This window comes from Pagrus pagrus (genome assembly GCF_965226575.1).
Source record: "Pagrus pagrus genome assembly, chromosome: 12".
Taxonomy (NCBI): Eukaryota; Metazoa; Chordata; class Actinopteri; order Spariformes; family Sparidae; genus Pagrus; species Pagrus pagrus.
The window spans coordinates 18,132,482-18,150,742 of NC_140196.1; the positions used below are offsets into that span (position 1 = coordinate 18,132,482).

General features: G+C 41.1%; 2 protein-coding genes across 2 annotated transcripts; both read left to right on the plus strand.

Moving 5' to 3' along the window:
- The first annotated feature begins 816 nt into the window (after positions 1-816).
- LOC311266241 (uncharacterized protein) lies at positions 817-9,783 on the plus strand. Its single transcript, XM_084368520.1, has 4 exons — positions 817-1,226; positions 1,806-2,387; positions 5,115-5,891; positions 6,429-9,783. The coding sequence occupies exons 1-4, from the start codon at positions 989-991 to the stop codon at positions 7,229-7,231; spliced, it is 2,400 nt and encodes a 799-aa protein (XP_084224646.1). The 5' UTR covers positions 817-988; the 3' UTR covers positions 7,232-9,783.
- Positions 9,784-11,272: 1,489 nt separating this feature from the next.
- LOC311266295 (uncharacterized protein) lies at positions 11,273-15,172 on the plus strand. The gene is made up of 4 exons (XM_084368587.1): positions 11,273-11,597; positions 11,857-11,909; positions 13,307-13,400; positions 13,511-15,172. The coding sequence occupies exons 1-4, from the start codon at positions 11,390-11,392 to the stop codon at positions 14,539-14,541; spliced, it is 1,386 nt and encodes a 461-aa protein (XP_084224713.1). The 5' UTR covers positions 11,273-11,389; the 3' UTR covers positions 14,542-15,172.
- Positions 15,173-18,261: the final 3,089 nt, after the last annotated feature.

Below are 18,261 nucleotides of genomic sequence, written 5' to 3' on the forward strand. Positions count from 1 at the left end.
AAAATTATTTGTTTCTCTCCATTCACTACCATACATACATATTCCAAAATAAGCTCCCATTAGGGAAACACTTTGGCTCTCTATTACCACTGACAAATTATTACAGACCTGGGATTTGTATTTACAACAGTGGTGTTGCACTCAGAAACTTTGGGGGTGCCAAATCAGACACATTTTCACAAAATGCTGCTTTAACTCCAAAGTTAACAGCTATTGAAAATACACTTAAAATGTTACTTCTTTTAAAAAACAGTGTTGAGCTGCTTAAAGATTGTGCTAACATACATCATTACATAGTTAACTTTGTAGCCGCAGTGTTATAATGCCATATCTTATAAATTACACGCTCCTGCTTTATCTAATTAGTTTAATTTATTTGTACAAACTCATTTTATGAGTTACTGCTGCCGATTACTTCCTGCATCTTTTAGAATAATTTGCAGGGCCTTTATGTAATACACATCTCATAATTAGTTGGGAATATTGGGGTGTGGGTGCATAAATGTATGTGCACGGATATGCAATGAAAGTCAAATGAAATGGGACGCATTATTTTTGGGGGCCAAAAATATTCACAAAACACAAAATACAAAATTCAGATACTGATATAAACAATCAAGTGAAATAGTAAAATATAACATAACTTTGAGTAGTGTACTTAAATTAATAAAATGGGAAAAAAATACAAATAAGATAAACAATCGGCTAAATGAATTGCGCATTTACCCCAGTGCTTACGGTATTTGTGTCGTCACTTCCGTTGAACGACCGCCGTGTTCCTGTGAGTTCTTTGTATTAATTAGCTGCTAGCTGAAAGCGGCACACGCTAAAAACAACACTCGGCTAATCCAAACCTGCAGTTTGTGCTCGTTCAGCGGCTTCAGGGATGGCCCGTTTCGGTTAGCTGAAGCGGCTTAGTGACGCCTCGTCCGGGACACTTTTCTCGCTTCAAAGTTCAGCCTCTCGGATACTTGTTTGTTTTTTAACGATGCTGAGCAGCGTCGCTCTGCGGGCTCAGATCGCCTCTGTTGTCGATGCCTTGTCCAAAGCGGCCGTGGCAGAAATCGCCAAAGTTGTGGAGGACGGGATGGTGGTGCTGCGGCTGGAGATGTGTCAGCGTGAAAACGAGATCAAGAAGCTGAAGAGCAACATCGAGGTCCTGCACACCGAGCTGAGGTCAGCGCAGGAGAGGGTGAGCCTGCGTCCTGCCAATGAAGGACGAGATGGTGAGACCTGACTCTGGCATACCTGAACACACTTGATCTACTCTGATCACCCAAATCTGTTTTTCTTGACACCTGTGTGACCTTGGTGTTTGCCTCTGAGGATTGAGGACCCCCTGTCAGAGGGGGTCGACTAAATAATAGGTGCCTTGTGGAGCAGGACTTACAAAGTGAATGAACTCAATCACGTTTATGAACACTGGTACAAAACTGCTTGAATCAGCTGCAAAGCAAGTCTGGCAGGGACTGTTTCAAAGATGTCATGCCATATGTAATGTCTGGTTTTAAAACCTGAGAAGAAAAGGTTTACTTCTACTGAAAAAATGTTATAGAGGAGTTTTGTAGAGTTTGTCAAAAGGTGGTTTCAGAACCTGAACAGGGAGACATCAAGGTGTGAGATACTTAATTGAGGACCATAAACATTGTGTTTAAATTGTGGGTGGTCTTTACTGTTGTTTTCTCCTCCCACCAAATGTGTCTGAATGAAGTTACTGACCAGTTTTCACACACTTTTTGACATTGATGTATGTGTCAAAACATTTTGAACAACTGTTCTACAACTGTATTATCTTCTTTCCGCAGATGGTCAGGGTGACGTTGGTGATGAGAGGACTTTGCTCGAGAAGGTGCACGTGGATAAGGACCAAAACAGCCTGTCCGTACCTGAGGTGCAGGTGAAATGTGAACCTGTGGAAGAAGGAAGTGAAGAGGCCAGAGGACAACCTGACCAGCCGGCCTTGTATGAAAGAGACGGTACACATTGGAGACCGAGCACGCAAACTCCATCAGGAGGCAACAGCTCAGATTATTTGAATTTAGGGCAGAACTCCTTGTTGTGTCTCCCTGAATCTTCTCTGGACAGCGGACTGTCTGCGCCCTGCAGCAGCTCCGGCGGCTTCCAGCACAGCCCGTTCAGCCGAGGGCTGCTGGGTTACAGTCAGTATCGTAACTTGTACAACACGGTGCGGAGGAGGACGGTGAAGAGGTTAATGTTTAAGAAAGGCTTCATCTGTCCATACTGCGGTAAATGTTTCGAGCGTGCCGGGCACCTCGAGAGGCACAAGAGGATTCACACTGGTGAGAAACCGTATCGCTGCGAGATCTGTGGGAGACGTTTCAACCAGAAATGCAGCTTAAAGGAACACACAAAGATTCACAGAAGATGTAAGTAAAGTGCTTTGTTGTCTAAGGTTTAGATCCTTAAAGGAACAGGTCACCCAAATATGAAGATTCAGTCGTTATCTACTCACCCCCGTGGCGATGGAAAGTCGGGTGTAAAACATTTCTGGAGCTTCACAGCAAAACAGCGTTGCAGCATTCTCCTAAACAGCTGAAGTAGATGGGGACTTGTTTAGATGTTATACCAATTAGTTTTTGGGTGAACTGTTCCTTTAAGGATCCATCCCAGGTGCCAGTGCTGTCGGGCTCTCTTCCAGTTTATATTTGAACTGGATGATTGTATAAGTAATTTCATTCCAGTTTATATAGTATAAAGACTTCCCTGGGACCTCGAATAACATTGAAGATATTTCTCTCTGATGTGGAGAAGCAGGAAATGTATATCTTAATTTGAAGGTCCTACAAATCTCCCTGACAAATTGTTTACTAGATGTATTTCTTTGTGTTATTTTTGTGCTCCGTCAGGGAGTCCTGGTTGAATTCACAGCAGGAAGTCTCCGGCTGTGACATTCCTCTGTGTCTCAGCAAGCAGAGAAAAACTACAGTATGTGATTTAGGCAGTGAGACGACAGTAAATGGGGGATGGGGACTTTAAAGTTCCCCCCTGACAGTTGTTCAAGAGGCTGGCCTTTTACATCCTCCCAGGGAAAGACCTATTTGGAAATTTGCCACATTTTGTCTATGTCCAGTCAGTGTTGATGGTAAATGTGGTCAGCTGAAGCCACAGATTCCTCAGTGTGTGCTGAACTGACCAAGAAAGTTAAGCTCTAGTGCCTACATGTACCAGGATGCATTGTGCTCAAAAATAGATCTTCTTCCATAACATCCTCGGCACATATAATCTGGGATGCCATTTTCTCTGTTGCAGATGGAGCTAGTTTACAAGCTAGAGAATAAATTTGGTTAATGAGCATCAAAACGCCCCCGGGCCGCCCTGAAGCTAAATCCATGCTGGAATAGCTTGAAGGTGTTCCTTAACACCGACTACGTGACTGGTGTCTGAAGAAGAACAGATTTTGCAGCAGGAGAACTCGGCTTTCTCCGTCAGTATGCACGCACTGAGGAACTTATAGCTTCCATTGACTACATTTACCATCAACACTGACTGGACGTCCACATAAAATATGGCAAATTTCCCCCTTTACTAACTGGGGTCCCGTCTCAGCTCATGTCCATGCAGCAGTGGAACGGATCCTCTTCAGGTGCTTTGTGAATCTTTAGATCTGCTGATCTTAGCATATCAGTAAGCTACATTAAGAGCCTTTTGTGCCGAACCAGCACAGGCCCTCTAACTGTCAATAAAACACCCTGCCACGTACACAGGCAGATTGAACAACATATATCTATCTCACAGGTTTTCTCAGAAAGTGACAGATTCTGTGTTCAGTGTAGTTGGTGGATGACAGACCTAACACCTAAAAAACACACTTAAAACTGCAACTAACAATCATTTTCATTATTGATTAATCTGCAGATTATTTTCACAATTACTCAATAAATAATTTAGTCTACAATATGTCCAAAAATTGTGAAAAATGTTTATCACAGTTTACCAGAAAACAAAGACGTCTTCAAATTGCTTCTTTTGTCCAACACAACTTCTCTTGTAGCTCTGAAAGAGTAAATGGCATTTGCTGTGTGAAACGACATCTCTGTCCCTCTTGCTCCTGAAGGTTTTGTCGTATTTCAGAAATGTTTATAATTTTCTTCGCGGTTTTGAGGATACGGCTTTGAGGTTGTCAGTTTTTTAAAATATCAAGTTCAAACAAACGAGAACCAAACACATTTTTTCATCTGTGCAATCAGATCCAAAATGCTTCTGTACATTTTCTTCAAATTTCTTCATTTCAGATGGTTTGGTGTCGTGATTTTTCCTTCAGCACAGCTTGTTGGTTTCCCCTGTTCTACGTTATCAGACTTCAAAATTTGCTGAGGGCAGTGCAGCTTCCAGTAGATCAGAATGACAGCAGATTTTACAAACGCCCCTTACTGGAGTACAAGACATTTATGAGTGACATGCACGGGATTAAATCACTGTTCAGTCATCACAGTTTTCACATTTCAGTCAATCATGTGGTTAAACCCAGAGTGACTGACATTTGACTAAAGATGAGATATTTATAATCATTTGTCACTGTTCCAGTTGTGCAAGAAAATGTTGCTGCTGACTAACTTGGAGAAAGAAACCGCCATTGACGTAGACACTGGACGAGAGGAGTGAGATGGTTCATGTATACAGTACAGTGTACTGATTATTTGACAGAAGGGTTATAATTGGTTTGGGAAAGCTCCTGACAAGACTGTGATGTAATCCGACAGACTTCAAAATAAATGCATAATTATATTATTAAAAGGCTGTGGTGAAGTCTGTGGTTGTATATGAGGTAGAGCTACGGCAATTGGTCGTTTAATTGATTCCAGCTTCTTAAATGTGAGGGTTCGCTGCTTTTCTTTGTCATTTATGACAGTAAATAAAGAGTCTTTGGGTTTTGGACTGTTGGTTGGACAAAAGAAGCAATTTAAAGACAAAACGTTTGGCTCTGAGAATTTTTTTTTTTATTGACTAAAGGATTAACGAATGTTTAATTTGGATGTCAACCTTCATCTGATCTACAGACTGTATATGACCACGTGTTCAAAAGTTTAATGGTAAAAAGTGTAGATGTGGGTGGTTACAATGATCGTGATGACTGATTCTTTCTACTTTAACAGGTATTGAGCCCAATGCAGTAGAGATCCAGGTGGGCGAACAGAAGCCGATTCCAGAGGTGAATCCATGCACTGAAACTCATCGCCCGGAGGAAGAGAGCCAGATAAAAGCTGAGGATGGCCTACCTAAGAATGAGGACATCCTCACAACACCTGTGCATGTAAAATCTGAGCCCGCAGAGGAGAATATAACACAACCACTGTTTCACGGAGGAAGTGAGCCGACAATGGAAGGAGTTGACAACCTCAGTGAGAACTTCACAACATTTGAGAGAGACAGCCAGCAGTGGATGTCCAGATTACAAGGTCAGAACAGCACAGAGATCAGCAGCACAGAGTATCTCAGCGGCTCAGCGCAGAGTATGACGTCCTACCCGGGGCTCGCTCAGTTGCTACCGCCGCCAGTCGAACCTTCCTGTAGCACATTCTCCTTTCCAGGGAAACCATATGGAGAACTGAAGAACAGCATGATCTCCCAAACGCCCTACGGATCCTCAGACACACTGATGATATCAAGCGAAGCAGGCTTGCATGGTATGACGGGAGCCACGCTGAATCACCACCACCCACCCCAACAGAGACGGAGCAGGTCTTTTCAGGTGATCAAACCAAAGAAATCCTTCGCCTGCTCGTACTGTGGCAAGATCTTCAAACGCGTCGGCCACCTTGAAAGACATTTACGAATTCACACCGGTGAGAAGCCGTACGGCTGCCATATCTGCGGGAGGTGCTTCAATCAGAAGAGCAGCCTCAAGGGCCACATGAAGACGCACAGAAACGGTAAGAGAGGACTGGTGTCATTCACAGATAAGATGCTGATTACAGCTGCAACTATTGATTATTTTTTAATTTTTGATTCGATCCATTACGACTAAATCTATGTTTTACACACAAGCACCACTCCTCCATATATGGCCCTGTAATTAACATCCTCCCTGTGGACAGCTCTGTGTATAGGTGTGAACATCACCAAGAGGCACTGAGGGAGCATTTGAGATTCAATCACTCAGACCACATTCAGAGGTGGTCTTGGCCGCATGCGACCACATCCTTTTAGCATTGTGTACGCACGTGTCCTGGGCCACACTGAAGGAACAGGCAGAATATTTTAAATGTCTGATTTTCATGTAGTCCACTGTAATGTAATTAGATGTTTTGGCTCCCTTAACCTCCCAATGTTAGCTGCAGACGGACTAAGAGCTGTCACCCAGGATGGATGTTAATACCAGTTCTGAACAGGCTCTGAAAGCTCAAGAAAAGGTCACGTGTTAGCACTATTTGCTCATTCACTTCTGTTGCTTTTTTTCTTCTGAAAAGGTGAGAACACAGACATGCTGGAGGGACATCACCTGATGTTTACTATGCCCGATAATCAATCGTTGAAGAACCTGGCCGAGCCAACGACCGGACTGACAGGTTTAGAAGAACAGTTACCAGGTTCTACGTACAACGAAAGAGTTGGTGAGCCACCTGTGATGGTAAAACTGGAGCCAAATGGGGAGGATTTTCAGACTCTTAGTGAGGCAGGGACTGATAATGGTACAGGAGCACCAGACCAGCTGTGGACATCTGGGATAGAGAAGAGTGAAGATGCTACCGATCAAAATGTCTGTGTACTCTTACATGATGTCAAGTATCCGCTCAGTCCTGCTGTTGGGGCGGCCAATGAGCAGCAGGGATATACCTCACCAATCAAGGATCTGCCTTTTCTAAACCACAAAGAAAAGGATGAAATGATGCACAGCGATCAGTATTCACTGATGGGAATGCAGTCAAGAAGCTCCGACGCGTCTCTAGCACCTGAGCTGCAAGATCAACATATGACACAAGAGGTGGCTGTGAACGAGTACACAGCAGTGAGTGACAGGACTCACGAGGGAGCTGTGTTTGAGTTTAATATGGGCGCCTCAGGCGACCGTGAGGACAGCTGCGGCAGGGACGCCAACAGGCAAAATTGCTTCATTTGCTCAACTTGCGGGCAAAGCTTTGATAGTTTCAGTTTATTTCAGAGGCACCAGTGTCAAAATATCACAGAGCAATCGTTTGGCTGCACCATATGTGGTAAGATGTTCAATCAGATGAGCATCCTGAAACTGCACCTTAAACTGCATGTAGAGTAATGTGAGGGAAATGTACTGTACGAGTTTCCACCGAGTTTCATCACATCCAGCAGGAAAAAAAAGTTCACAAGTTACTTTCTCATTGATGACAAATCAACGTCCCAAAACTTCCAGAAGCTAAAGCAGAGGAAGAAAAAGCATTAGTTTTGTATTTGGAAAAACTGAAGCACAATCTTTTTTGCAGCAACGGGAAAAAAAGCTCTTTGACCGTCTGTCACATTTCAAGTTCTTTGCACAAAATGTTGTCCTGTTACTTTGACCCACTCCATCCGCTCATTTTGGCATGAACAGTTAACTCGGTTGTTCTTTGTTTAATCAAAATTGGCCAGATTTGGCCTCAAGAGTGGCTTTAATGACGACTTAATGACTGAAACCAAACAGTATTGAGTGTTTTAAGTGGCGTTTGAAGCTGTCTGGTCTGCAGCCAAACTCTTCATTCTGACTGATCACGAGTTTGACCATTTTAACGACTGTGACAACATTTACTGAAATAATCAGGTTTTTGCTGCGTTCTTTCTGTTCTCACAGTAGGTCCAAGTCATTTTTGTTCTATACTAGTATGTCATCACTAAAAAACTGCTAAGTGTCATTCAGTCAAACTAATGTTACTTTATTAAAAAAGGTATCCTTCAAATTACAAGTAGGTAAGAGTAAAAGATCAACGTGCTTGTGACCATCCAGGATATACTGTCGATATATATTTTGTCCTTTTTTTTTTTTCAATAATATTATTGATAGTAAGATTTGAAATATTATGATTTACTTTTTGGCAGTATTTAGTGCAATGTGGCTGAATTAAAACAAATTATAATAGTGTTATCATGATACTGGAATTTCTAACTTGGATACAACACTTTGAAAAATATCGTCATTTGATACAGTTTTTGATACCAAGGGGAAAAATGAGCACATCATTAGGGTGGCAAAATTTCAGATTTTTTATGAGAAGAAATCAGAGATCAGGCCTTTAAACATAATGTGTGTGCGTGTGTGTCACCTTGCTGTCACAGAGAAGAACAGCTTGTACCTGTCGATACTGCAGAAAAGGAAAATGTTTCTCATATTTCAAATCAATATGTATCAATATATTTATACCTTGAACAACACTGACTAACCAACTAGAGATATCGGACAGGTGTCTTCTCTATTCAATCCTACTGTGCCATTCTTAAGAAAAAATGAGAAATCACTCGCGTTCATCAAGCTTTGATAAGGCACTAAGTACTAGGACACATTTTTGCAATGTCGATCTACATCAGTATTCTGTATTTAAATATATGAGAAAATGTCTATTTGTCTTTTGAGGAGGATGCAGTGAGGTTACTACTCTCCTTATTACTTACTCGCTTCAGTGAGAGGGTAGGATCACAGTGTTGCATACATGTTTACTTCAGATGCAAGTTTTCAACACATAATATTGTTCTGACTTAATGAGGTTTATTTGTAGTTAGCACCTACATTACGTCTGACACATTGTAACAGACCTGGGATTTGTATTTACTACGAAAAATGCCAACTTCTGTATTCAGTGCCGATTTGAAGCCATTGTTTAAAATAATATTCACACACCGGTTTCCTTTTTATGAAGGAGATGGACAGCAGTGTCTCCATTTTAAGTTGAACTGAGCATATAACACTACACTGTATACCTCAAGTTACCATTGCCTTCAAAAAAGACAAATTTAAATTACATGCTGTGATTTTTGTGACAGGCCAAGATTTCAAATATAACGGACCGCACACTAACCAAACATAATGTTTTTCCTGTAGAAAGGGAAGGGATTATAGTAAGTTCATGCTAAATCATATACAGGAATTTTGTGAGCTATGAATAACTAAAGAAATGTGAAATACCTCAGTGATACACAGGGTCACCATGTTCATCAAGAATTTGAAGAAGGGAAGCTTCTCTTTGGTTATGTTGTTACCTTTAAAAGATATTTATTTTAGGGAGATTTTTTATGTAGTATGTGCAGGATAATGTCTAGTGTGCAGCATTGCACATGGAAAACTCTAATATAATAAAAAAAAACTGGTTGAATAAATAGTTTCGAATGGTTCTGAAGTGCAGTTTGCATTTGTTGGAGCAAGTGACTTGAAGAGGTTATTCAAGTAGTAACACTCCAGGTAAGCCCACAGTAAGAGCACCTTTCTCGGGCCAACAGGGTGACACAGAACCTTATTAGTACAGTTTGATTAGTGCCTACATTTTTCACACGGGAATGAAATCCTGCCACTACCGTGTAACCTACCTTTCAAAACTGTGTCACAAAATCAACTTCCTGTAATTTTTTTTCTTTCTTAATTTATAGTCTTTTCAACCTGCTTTGATTCAGTAGTTAAAAAGGTCAGCGATCAATAATCATCAATCTGACACCAATCGGTAGCATGATTACATGATTAGGTGTCATGTGACCTTTAACAGTAATAGTTGATCACATTGTACAAGATGTAAGATTATGTTTGAAAATGAGATTATAATGAAAAGAAGAAGAGATTTCTTTGTGAAGCTTTTTGTATTTTCAAATAAATTCAAAGCTAAGTTCATCAGATTCTGGAGTCTGGCACTGTGGTTATTTTAATATTCAGTGTGAATAAATGTTTGTTGACTGTTAACTCTTTCTTGCACAACTTCCTTCTCCTCTTGCTTCTCTCACCACGCCTTCTATAAATCCTCCAGGGTTTCCACATTTTTGGTGTAAAAAATGTAAACATAATTGAACTTCTTGCTCATACAATACAATGCTAACCGGCGGTGTTATTTTATATTTTAAGCAATCTCGTATGTGTTAATTTAGACTTCTTGTTCTGCAGAAGGGGTTAGAGTTCGGTAACTTCATCTTCTAAAGTAGACTGACATGGTCTGCTTTCTCATGTTGACGTATGCATCGATCAACCCAGTAATTTAGGAAATAATAATGAAAACATTTTTTTTTTTTAATTGAAGAAAGTGTAGAATTAAGCTTTTAGCTTCTGAAATAAATATTTTTGGACAGCACTGATGGATTCAGGAGTCATTGACATCAAGCACAGTGATGCAACTATGTACATTTCCTTGAGTACTGTACTATAGTACAGTTTTGAGGTACTTGTATTTAAGTATTTCCATTTTCTGCTACTACTTCCACTCCACTACATTTTGTAGGCAAATATTGTTCTTTTACTCCACTACATTTATTTGATAACTTTAGTAACTAGTTACTTTGCTTCATCTGAGCCAAAGTAGTGTGTTTTTAAATAATTGTATTTTATCAGCAACCGAAAAAACAAAAAAACACTGATTCCAATAATCAGAAAAATGATGAATATCAGATCTGATCATTGTCTTAGCTGATAAACGGCTGACCCATAGTACACAGTATGCACTGTACATTCTGGGCTTGGGAGACGTCCAAATTTTATATCGCGATATTGTCCCATCCAAAAATCTCGATACACAATATTATTGCTGTTGGCGAGCAGGTCTGGTTTTTCTTACAATATATAATTATATTTTATTGGTATTTTTTGTTAATTAGTTGTATGAATAAGTCACTGGTTCCCTTCCCTCTAAGCTTTAGAGGACCAACCAGGTGAGAAATAACACTAATACATTCAAATACAGTCAGAGCAGCTCCCTAACACCAATTATGATGGCAGATATCGATCATATCTCGACCCAAGCCTAATACATACATCTATATAATAAAATATAACATAATTTTTCTTGTACTTACTTGAGTACATTAATTGCTAGAAAATGTGATTCCTCAGCACATTTAATATCAGATAATAAAGACTTTAACTCCAGTACAATTTGACAAATATGACTTGGAGCAGCCCGACACTTGTAACTCTGTGCAGCTGTTTGACAGATGAGTGAAGGTAAGTCACCTTTAGTCTAACATGAAGCATCTACGATTGATAACAAAGTACATGAAGGCCATCAGCCTACATGCCTGTCCGTCTCTTCCTCGTCGACTGTAATGTCACTGCGCGTCTACTCGTGTATTTACGGTAGATCCCTCCGCTACACGGAAGAAGAGGCTCCAGCTAGCTAGAAACAAACAGGGATGTAACATTTAGTGCGTTGTTTCTCGCAATTTTTGAAAGAACCATTGCGTGGAAGGACATTTTTTAATCGCAATTTCCCTCACGTGTTACTTTGCATGAATTAACATGGCGACGTGCATTCCCTTTCAAACCCAGTTGTCCTCAATAATGGAGGTTTTGGTGAAAGCAGCAGTGACAGAGATATCCAAACTAGTCGATGACAAATGTGCGTTTTTGCATCTCGAAATATCCAGAAAGCAAAGCGAGAACGAGATGCTGAAGAGGAAACTACTGATGATGGAGAACAAGAATGCACAGCTGCAGCGAGGCTTTGGTAAGATGGTCCACTTCCTTTAATGTGTGCTCTTCATCAACGACTCCAGGAAATTAATGTGTCATGCATATTAATGTAGAAGTGTCAAACATGTGATTACATTTACAATGAGTTAAGGCAGTGCTGCAGGAATGATGTAATTTTGTGTATAAATGTATGTACATTGTAATAACATTGGACGCATTTCCTCCTTTTAAATGACATTTGATGTCACTTTGCTCCACCTCATTAAAATGTATCATTTCCTTTTCTGCAACAGAAAACTACATGGACAGAGGAACTGACTGTCCGCATCCCACAGGAGATATTAAGGTCTGTGTCATTTTCATAATTAAGTTTGATTTACGTCAGGAACATCAGTGTGTATGTACCTGACTTAACTAACCAGGTAAAGAAGGCAAACAGGACCCAGGACCACCAGGGGCCCCAAGTCCAAAACTAGTTTGTGGTAATATCTTGTACACAGTGTTCAGAGAAGGGTGACATTTTTTTTTTTTTTATCTGCCGTAGAGGTGTCTGTGTTCCTCTCAAATATAATAGATTGCACTCAGCTTGTGGTCCTCAAAGTGTAAAAAAAAAAAGGGTGAGAAACGCAACAACAATGTCTCTTACTGGAAATTATGACCTGGTTGCTCAAAATAATCCACAGAAATTAGTGAGCAGTTTCGTTTAGGATCTATTTTCTTTCCATATCACCACGCAAAAGGAAGCAAGAGGACAAGATGTCCATCAGGTGTGACAGTGCGGGATGTAAACATTAATGCCGTCCTCCTTACCTTTGCTAGCTAACTTAATTAACTTAGTTAAGCCTCTCGTCCATGAGTAGATACACTCCTCATTTTGAGCAGTGATACGGAAAAAAATAGTTCCTACGCTGCTTACAGGGTCATGATTCCTGGAAAGAGACATTGCTGTTGAGTTGTTCAAATGTATTTTTTGGCGCTTTGAGCACCAAAAGCTGAGTGCCATCTAGTTCCATTATATTTCAGAGAAGGCAGACATCTCTTTGTAGATGCCTCCAAAACTTGGCAACTCACACCAAAACAATCTAGATACATGATAAGCACTACATGCAAGAGGACATTTTTTAAATTTTGGGGTGAATTGTCCCTTAAACTCTGGTGTGAAATATGCATACAATGAATTTATATATCCACATGTAATTAACCACAACACTCTGAAGCTCTATGATTTAGTGTTCTCCAGCTCTTAGTTTTGGTTTTATTGCTGCAACTTGAATGATTTGGCTCAGTCTCTCTGCTCTCATCGGTGTGGTTCAGCAGAACAGCTGAAAAACAAACTGTACACTACCTGCCCAGAAACACAAAACTTACAGAGAAAATAAACGACTAGTTGGTGAACACAGAGGACAATTCAGCAGCTAAAGAGCCAGATAATCTCCTCAGGAGATTGTGGAGAGCAAACAGAGCTAAAAGGAGAGTGAATGATGGACAACTCAAAATTAATGTTAATGTTGAGTTTTATATACGCAACTGTTTGCAAACAGGTTTGTCAAATCTACTTCGTAAGCTGATAATATGTCAATGTTGTGTTTACAATTTGTGCTGCCCCCAAGTGGACAAAAATCTGTCATCTCTTGTTGATCACATCATAAAATCTGGCTTTCAGGCTCGATTGTGACAGCACAATATGGCTGTTATACTATTTCTAACAGTAACCTCCTGTTTTGAAATCCTCTCTACATTTAGTTTCCTGAGATTGACGATGTTGCTGTTTCATTCACAATTAAAGAAGAAAGTCCTGATGAGACGCTGTGGATCAGTGATTCTGCTGGACCGATCGGTGAGTGAAAGAACTGGAGTTTGTGCAGAATAAATCCAAACAAGTTCATACTTTTTGCTTGTTATTAACTTCGTGGCTGCTTCTGATTTTTTCACATCTGTCACTTGCAGGTTCTGCTTTACAATACCCTAATCCTGCTGCCCCCGAGAGCCAGCAGCTTGAAGAAAACCGTCAGTTAAACCATTCAGAGGTCGCCAGGCAAAAAGCCTCTGAGTTTGGTGATTTGTACAACTCCGGTCAGCTTGCAGGAGACATCAGCGGCCTTCAGTTCCCTGTCAAGACGGAGAAGGAGGAAGGCCGATCTGGATTCAGTCAGGATGGATGCCAGCACGGCGCAGGGAAGCAGACCCAACTTGCTGCTGACTTTTCCATCGATGAACGAGAGAATCAGCTGTGGTCGTCCATAATCGAAGGTAATGACATTGATGCTGGTTTTCCTGACTTTTCCAGTGTGGTGGAGGAGTATTCCAACACGTTCCCGGATCATTCTGACACTCACGTGGTTTCAAACACCGCCAAGTCGGCTGGTGTGCAGCAGCTGTCCTCGCAGAGGCCTTGTAATGGGAACTACAACAGTGAGTATCAGAAAGATGTTCCACAGTCGTCCAGTTTTCAGCCCAGACATCAGGGTAACCAGACACAGCAAGACAGGCAGAAAGAACAAATGTACTCGCATCTGAGGCAGCCGGATGAGCTCCCCGAGAGGGAGACTGCAGCTGGAGAGAGACCAGTCGTAACTCCCTCGCACAACACCTTCACCACAGGCAGCTACACCTCGCACAGACCTCTCTCCGGCATGGCGCGGGGCTACGTTTGCTCGCAGTGCGGGAAGACGTTCGGCCGCCTGCACCAGTTCAAGCTGCACCAGCAAAGCCACAAGAGAAAGCGTGCTTTCTGGTGCACGGTGTGCGGGAAGAACTTCCAGTGTTCATCCCACCTCAGCATACACCACCGGACACACACGGGCGAGAAGCCGTACGGCTGCGGACAGTGCGGGAAGAGGTTCACGCAGCAGAGCAGTCTGAGGGTCCACCAGCGCACGCACAGCGGGGAGCGGCCCTACAGCTGCTCACTGTGCGGGAAAACCTTCATCCTGATGCACCATCTGAAGCGGCACAGAATCATTCACACGTACAGCTGAGGGGGAGGTGTGTGAAGGGATGTTGCTCAGGTGAAAAGACACGAATGACCCTCAAAACCAAATCAAGAAGCCAGTGAGCGGGAGCGTCTTTGGTTGGGATTTGTAACTTTGTGGCGTTGCTCACAGACTTTGTATATTAATGCATATTTTACTATGCAAAATCCATCCAATTTTAACACGTTTGCTTCTTTTTTAACTACTTGTCTTATAATTATTAAAACTGAAATGCAACGGAATTCACACAAGTCAGTATTTTTAAGACACCACCAAAGCTAGAAATCCAAAAAAAAACAAGGGCGAAAGTGTGGAGTCGTTACAAAAACATCCTCTTACAGTTACCTGCATACTGATCTTCACTCTTCGACACCGTTTGTTTCAGCTTCTCGTGTAGAAATATGCCTTACTTCATCTCAGCACTGAAACTGTAAAAGCACAAGACGCTCGTTATCCCCATAGACTCTCCCCCGTCCATTCAGAGCCAGTGAAGCACCTCTCAGGTTCATGTTTTGATGTCAACAGTGGTAAAAACCTGCCTGACTATTGTTCCCAGTTGAGTTTTTTTTCCATCAGATGTAATCCCCAAAATCCTTTGCCCTTTGTTATGATTTATATTAAAGGATCGTTCAAATCAGCAGCTGGACTTTTTTTTTTTTTTTGAGTTCTTTCATCATAGACCATTCATTACATTGGTTTAATCAAAATGTGTTTTAATTTAGTGCTAAAAATCAGGGCTGCATCTAACAATGTTTGATGAATCTTTGATTATAATTTTATTAATCATTGCATGGATCAAACATGCATGTAAGCCCTTTCAAATCCTTTCAAATAACTAAAAAGTGATGCACAATTTACATGTATGTAAATTAAGATAAGATGTAACTTTATTGATCCCCCCCAATTTGACACAGCAGCACAAGGGAGCAAACAGTGTGCAAACAATAAAAAAAAAGTAGCAGCAAGGGGTAGAAATGGACGAAGAGAAAAATTAAATGGAACAGAATAAAAATATTCAGAAAAAATTAGATAAAATAGAATAAAATGCTATATTCACTCAAATTGGAGGAAAAGCAGCGTAACCTCACAGTCGGACCCGGTGACTGGTTTTTAATTCTTGCTTGATAAATGACGATTAACTGATTATCAGAATACAGCTTCACTCCAGCCTGTAGTTGTGTCGCTTTGGTTGATGAAGTGTCACCAGAGGGCAGCGTAACTCATCATTTCACACGTCTCTGTCCAAAGAGGGAACTACGACGTTACAGTCCTGCAGCCTGAACAGGAGCGGAAGCTTCATAAAGTTCCTATTTATTGCAAAAAGTAGAAGCAGCCACCCGACTGTGATCTTCAGTGGTTCGACAGCTTTTCATACAGTCACTGCTAAAGACATGTTTTACATTCATGCATGTCGTTTCCACGTGGTTTATTCAGATACTCTATTATTTTCTGCTAAGAATTTGATGGTGTACATCGTTTTTTCATGCCATCCTTTGCCTCACTATGCAGAGCAGAAAGCCTGTAAAACTGAGATGTTTGTTTAGAGGAACAGTTCACCCAAAAATGAAAATTAAGTCAGTCGTTTTGTCGTCCACAAAACATTTCTGGAGCTGCACAGCAAAACAGCGTTGCATTCTCCTAATTACCTGAAGAAGATGGGGACTTCACTTTGAGTTAACATCCGAAGTGGGTGCACGAGCTCAACCATACAAGGGTGTCTTTTCAAATCAATTTGGGATTACACTGGCCGAGCTGCATGGCGTTCTTATGCTTTGTTTCGGTTGTTTTTCAACATTTTAAAACAAGTCCCCATCTACTTCAGTTGTTTAGGAGAATGCCGCAACGCTGTTTTGCCGTGAAGCTCCAGAAATATTTTGTGGACTACGATACTTACCTCAACTTTCCATCAGCATAGTGGTGATGAAGATAATAACCAAATTAGATTTTTGGGTAAACCTATTCTTTAAGATGTGTACAGGCTGTAGCAGACAGAGAGCATAGAGTTAAAAAGTGTCAGCTAGCTCAACAAGGATGCTATGCTTGGTTTGGTTCATCTGGACACACTGTCAATACATTCCCATTAGGAACATGTTGTTGGCTTCTTCGTACGTACGTTTGTGTTCTGGTCTGAGTTTTAAAGCAGCTACAAGTAACTTTTTTGTTGTTGTTTCTGGCGTGCCCTGGACGCATAAAGATCTTCATCTGGCTAGCTAATGAATTTTAAGTGAGTTAAAGAAATACACAACATACTTTCAATATTATTAAACACGGCTCTTTGCAGGATGCAATGAGGTAGTGAATCTATTTGTGGCTACGTCACATTAATGACCGCTATATGAGGATGGTAAAACAAAGTAAACTTTGTTTTAGTGCCTGTCCACCAGACTAGAGAGCAGCTTCTTTCCTCAGAAAGTCCTTGTAGTATGTTTATGTATACTTTCCATGTTGTTTATATGGTTTAATAATGCGTCTAAAGGTCCACATGGCTTTAGTTTGGTGTTGAAAGCGTCACACAGGTAGTAAAGTAAGGTATAAACATTGCTCTGGAATAGTTTGTCCTACAGTTGCTGTCTGAGACGTTTCCTTTTTCAAAGATGTCTTTCCAGATTGTCAGTGTAATTAAAAGAGCAGCCGTCATACTCTGACTTTTTGTTTGTAGAGCTTCACTGCAAACGTTTGCAGTTAATATGTAGAGGTGTTAACAGGAAGATGTTCATGTGTTGAAGTTAATGATTTCCCAGTATGATCAGTGAGGACTGTTGCAGAGGCGATTACTCGTCTGTCTGCTCCTATTTTTTCCCTGATTACAGATGTTGAAATACAGCAGGTGTTTTTGCAAAATGATGCTGTAATGAAAGCACACCTACAGCTCGATCATCCACCTTTGTCAAATCAGTATTAGCAGCCTCGTCAGATAATTGTAGATTGTCTGGTGGCAGACAGTCAGACAGGTCAGTGCCGTTGACTTTACCGTCCCTATAAACAGCCACGTGTGAAAGGCTTAAAGAAGCAACTTCTCAAACCTTCACTACATCCACAGTCTCATGTTAAAACTAATTTGCATTTGTCTTTTCAAACAAAGTAGTTTCCTTAAAAACCTTTCAAAGTTTAAAGATCCGGGTGTGTAGTCGTAAATCTAACCTTAATGCTGGCATGTCAGTGTGTGCTGCATGTGCCTCGCTTTGCTTCCCTACACTGCAGTAAATCAGATGTTTCAGTTTGGACACCTGGACCTGCTCACTCTCTGCAGCAGAACAGACAGCTCATAAAATTCTCACGACCTTGTATGGCTATAAACGCTGGTTCCCGAGCGTCATGGAAAATGTTTTTTTGAGTTCTTGTCGAAGGAGGAGGAGGAGGAGGAGGAAGAGGACAAGTGGCAGTGGATATATTTTGGGTGAGAAAGTGGGAACAGGCTGAGTGTAGTCTGGCGAATCAGAGCGAGCGGACAGCAGAGAAAAGGGAGGGTAAACATGGCTGATAAGGTGAAGGACAAACAACCTGACAAGAAGAAGAAGTCGATCAGATAGGTCAGGGGCAAGTTTGTACATGGAAAAGTGAGACTAAAGACTCTTCAGTTATAACAGTGTGAAATGAGGTTGGATTTTTTTACTTTCCGGACTGTGACTCACATCACGCATCTAAGGGAAAGATCTCACACATCCCAGCAACGAAGGATCTGACCTTTTTGTTCCAAATGTATCTCAAAATAAAACCACATTGTTT

Coding starts and splice junctions, on each gene's coding strand:
- LOC311266241 (XM_084368520.1), top strand. CDS start 989: ATGCTGAGCAGCGTCGCTCTGCGGGCTCAGATCGCCTCTGTTGTCGAT. Junction 1,227..1,805: donor TGCCAATGAAGGACGAGATG/GTGAGACCTGAC, acceptor TTCTTTCCGCAG/ATGGTCAGGGTGACGTTGGT. Junction 5,892..6,428: donor CATGAAGACGCACAGAAACG/GTAAGAGAGGAC, acceptor TCTTCTGAAAAG/GTGAGAACACAGACATGCTG.
- LOC311266295 (XM_084368587.1), top strand. CDS start 11,390: ATGGCGACGTGCATTCCCTTTCAAACCCAGTTGTCCTCAATAATGGAG. Junction 11,598..11,856: donor ACAGCTGCAGCGAGGCTTTG/GTAAGATGGTCC, acceptor TTTCTGCAACAG/AAAACTACATGGACAGAGGA. Junction 13,401..13,510: donor TGATTCTGCTGGACCGATCG/GTGAGTGAAAGA, acceptor TGTCACTTGCAG/GTTCTGCTTTACAATACCCT.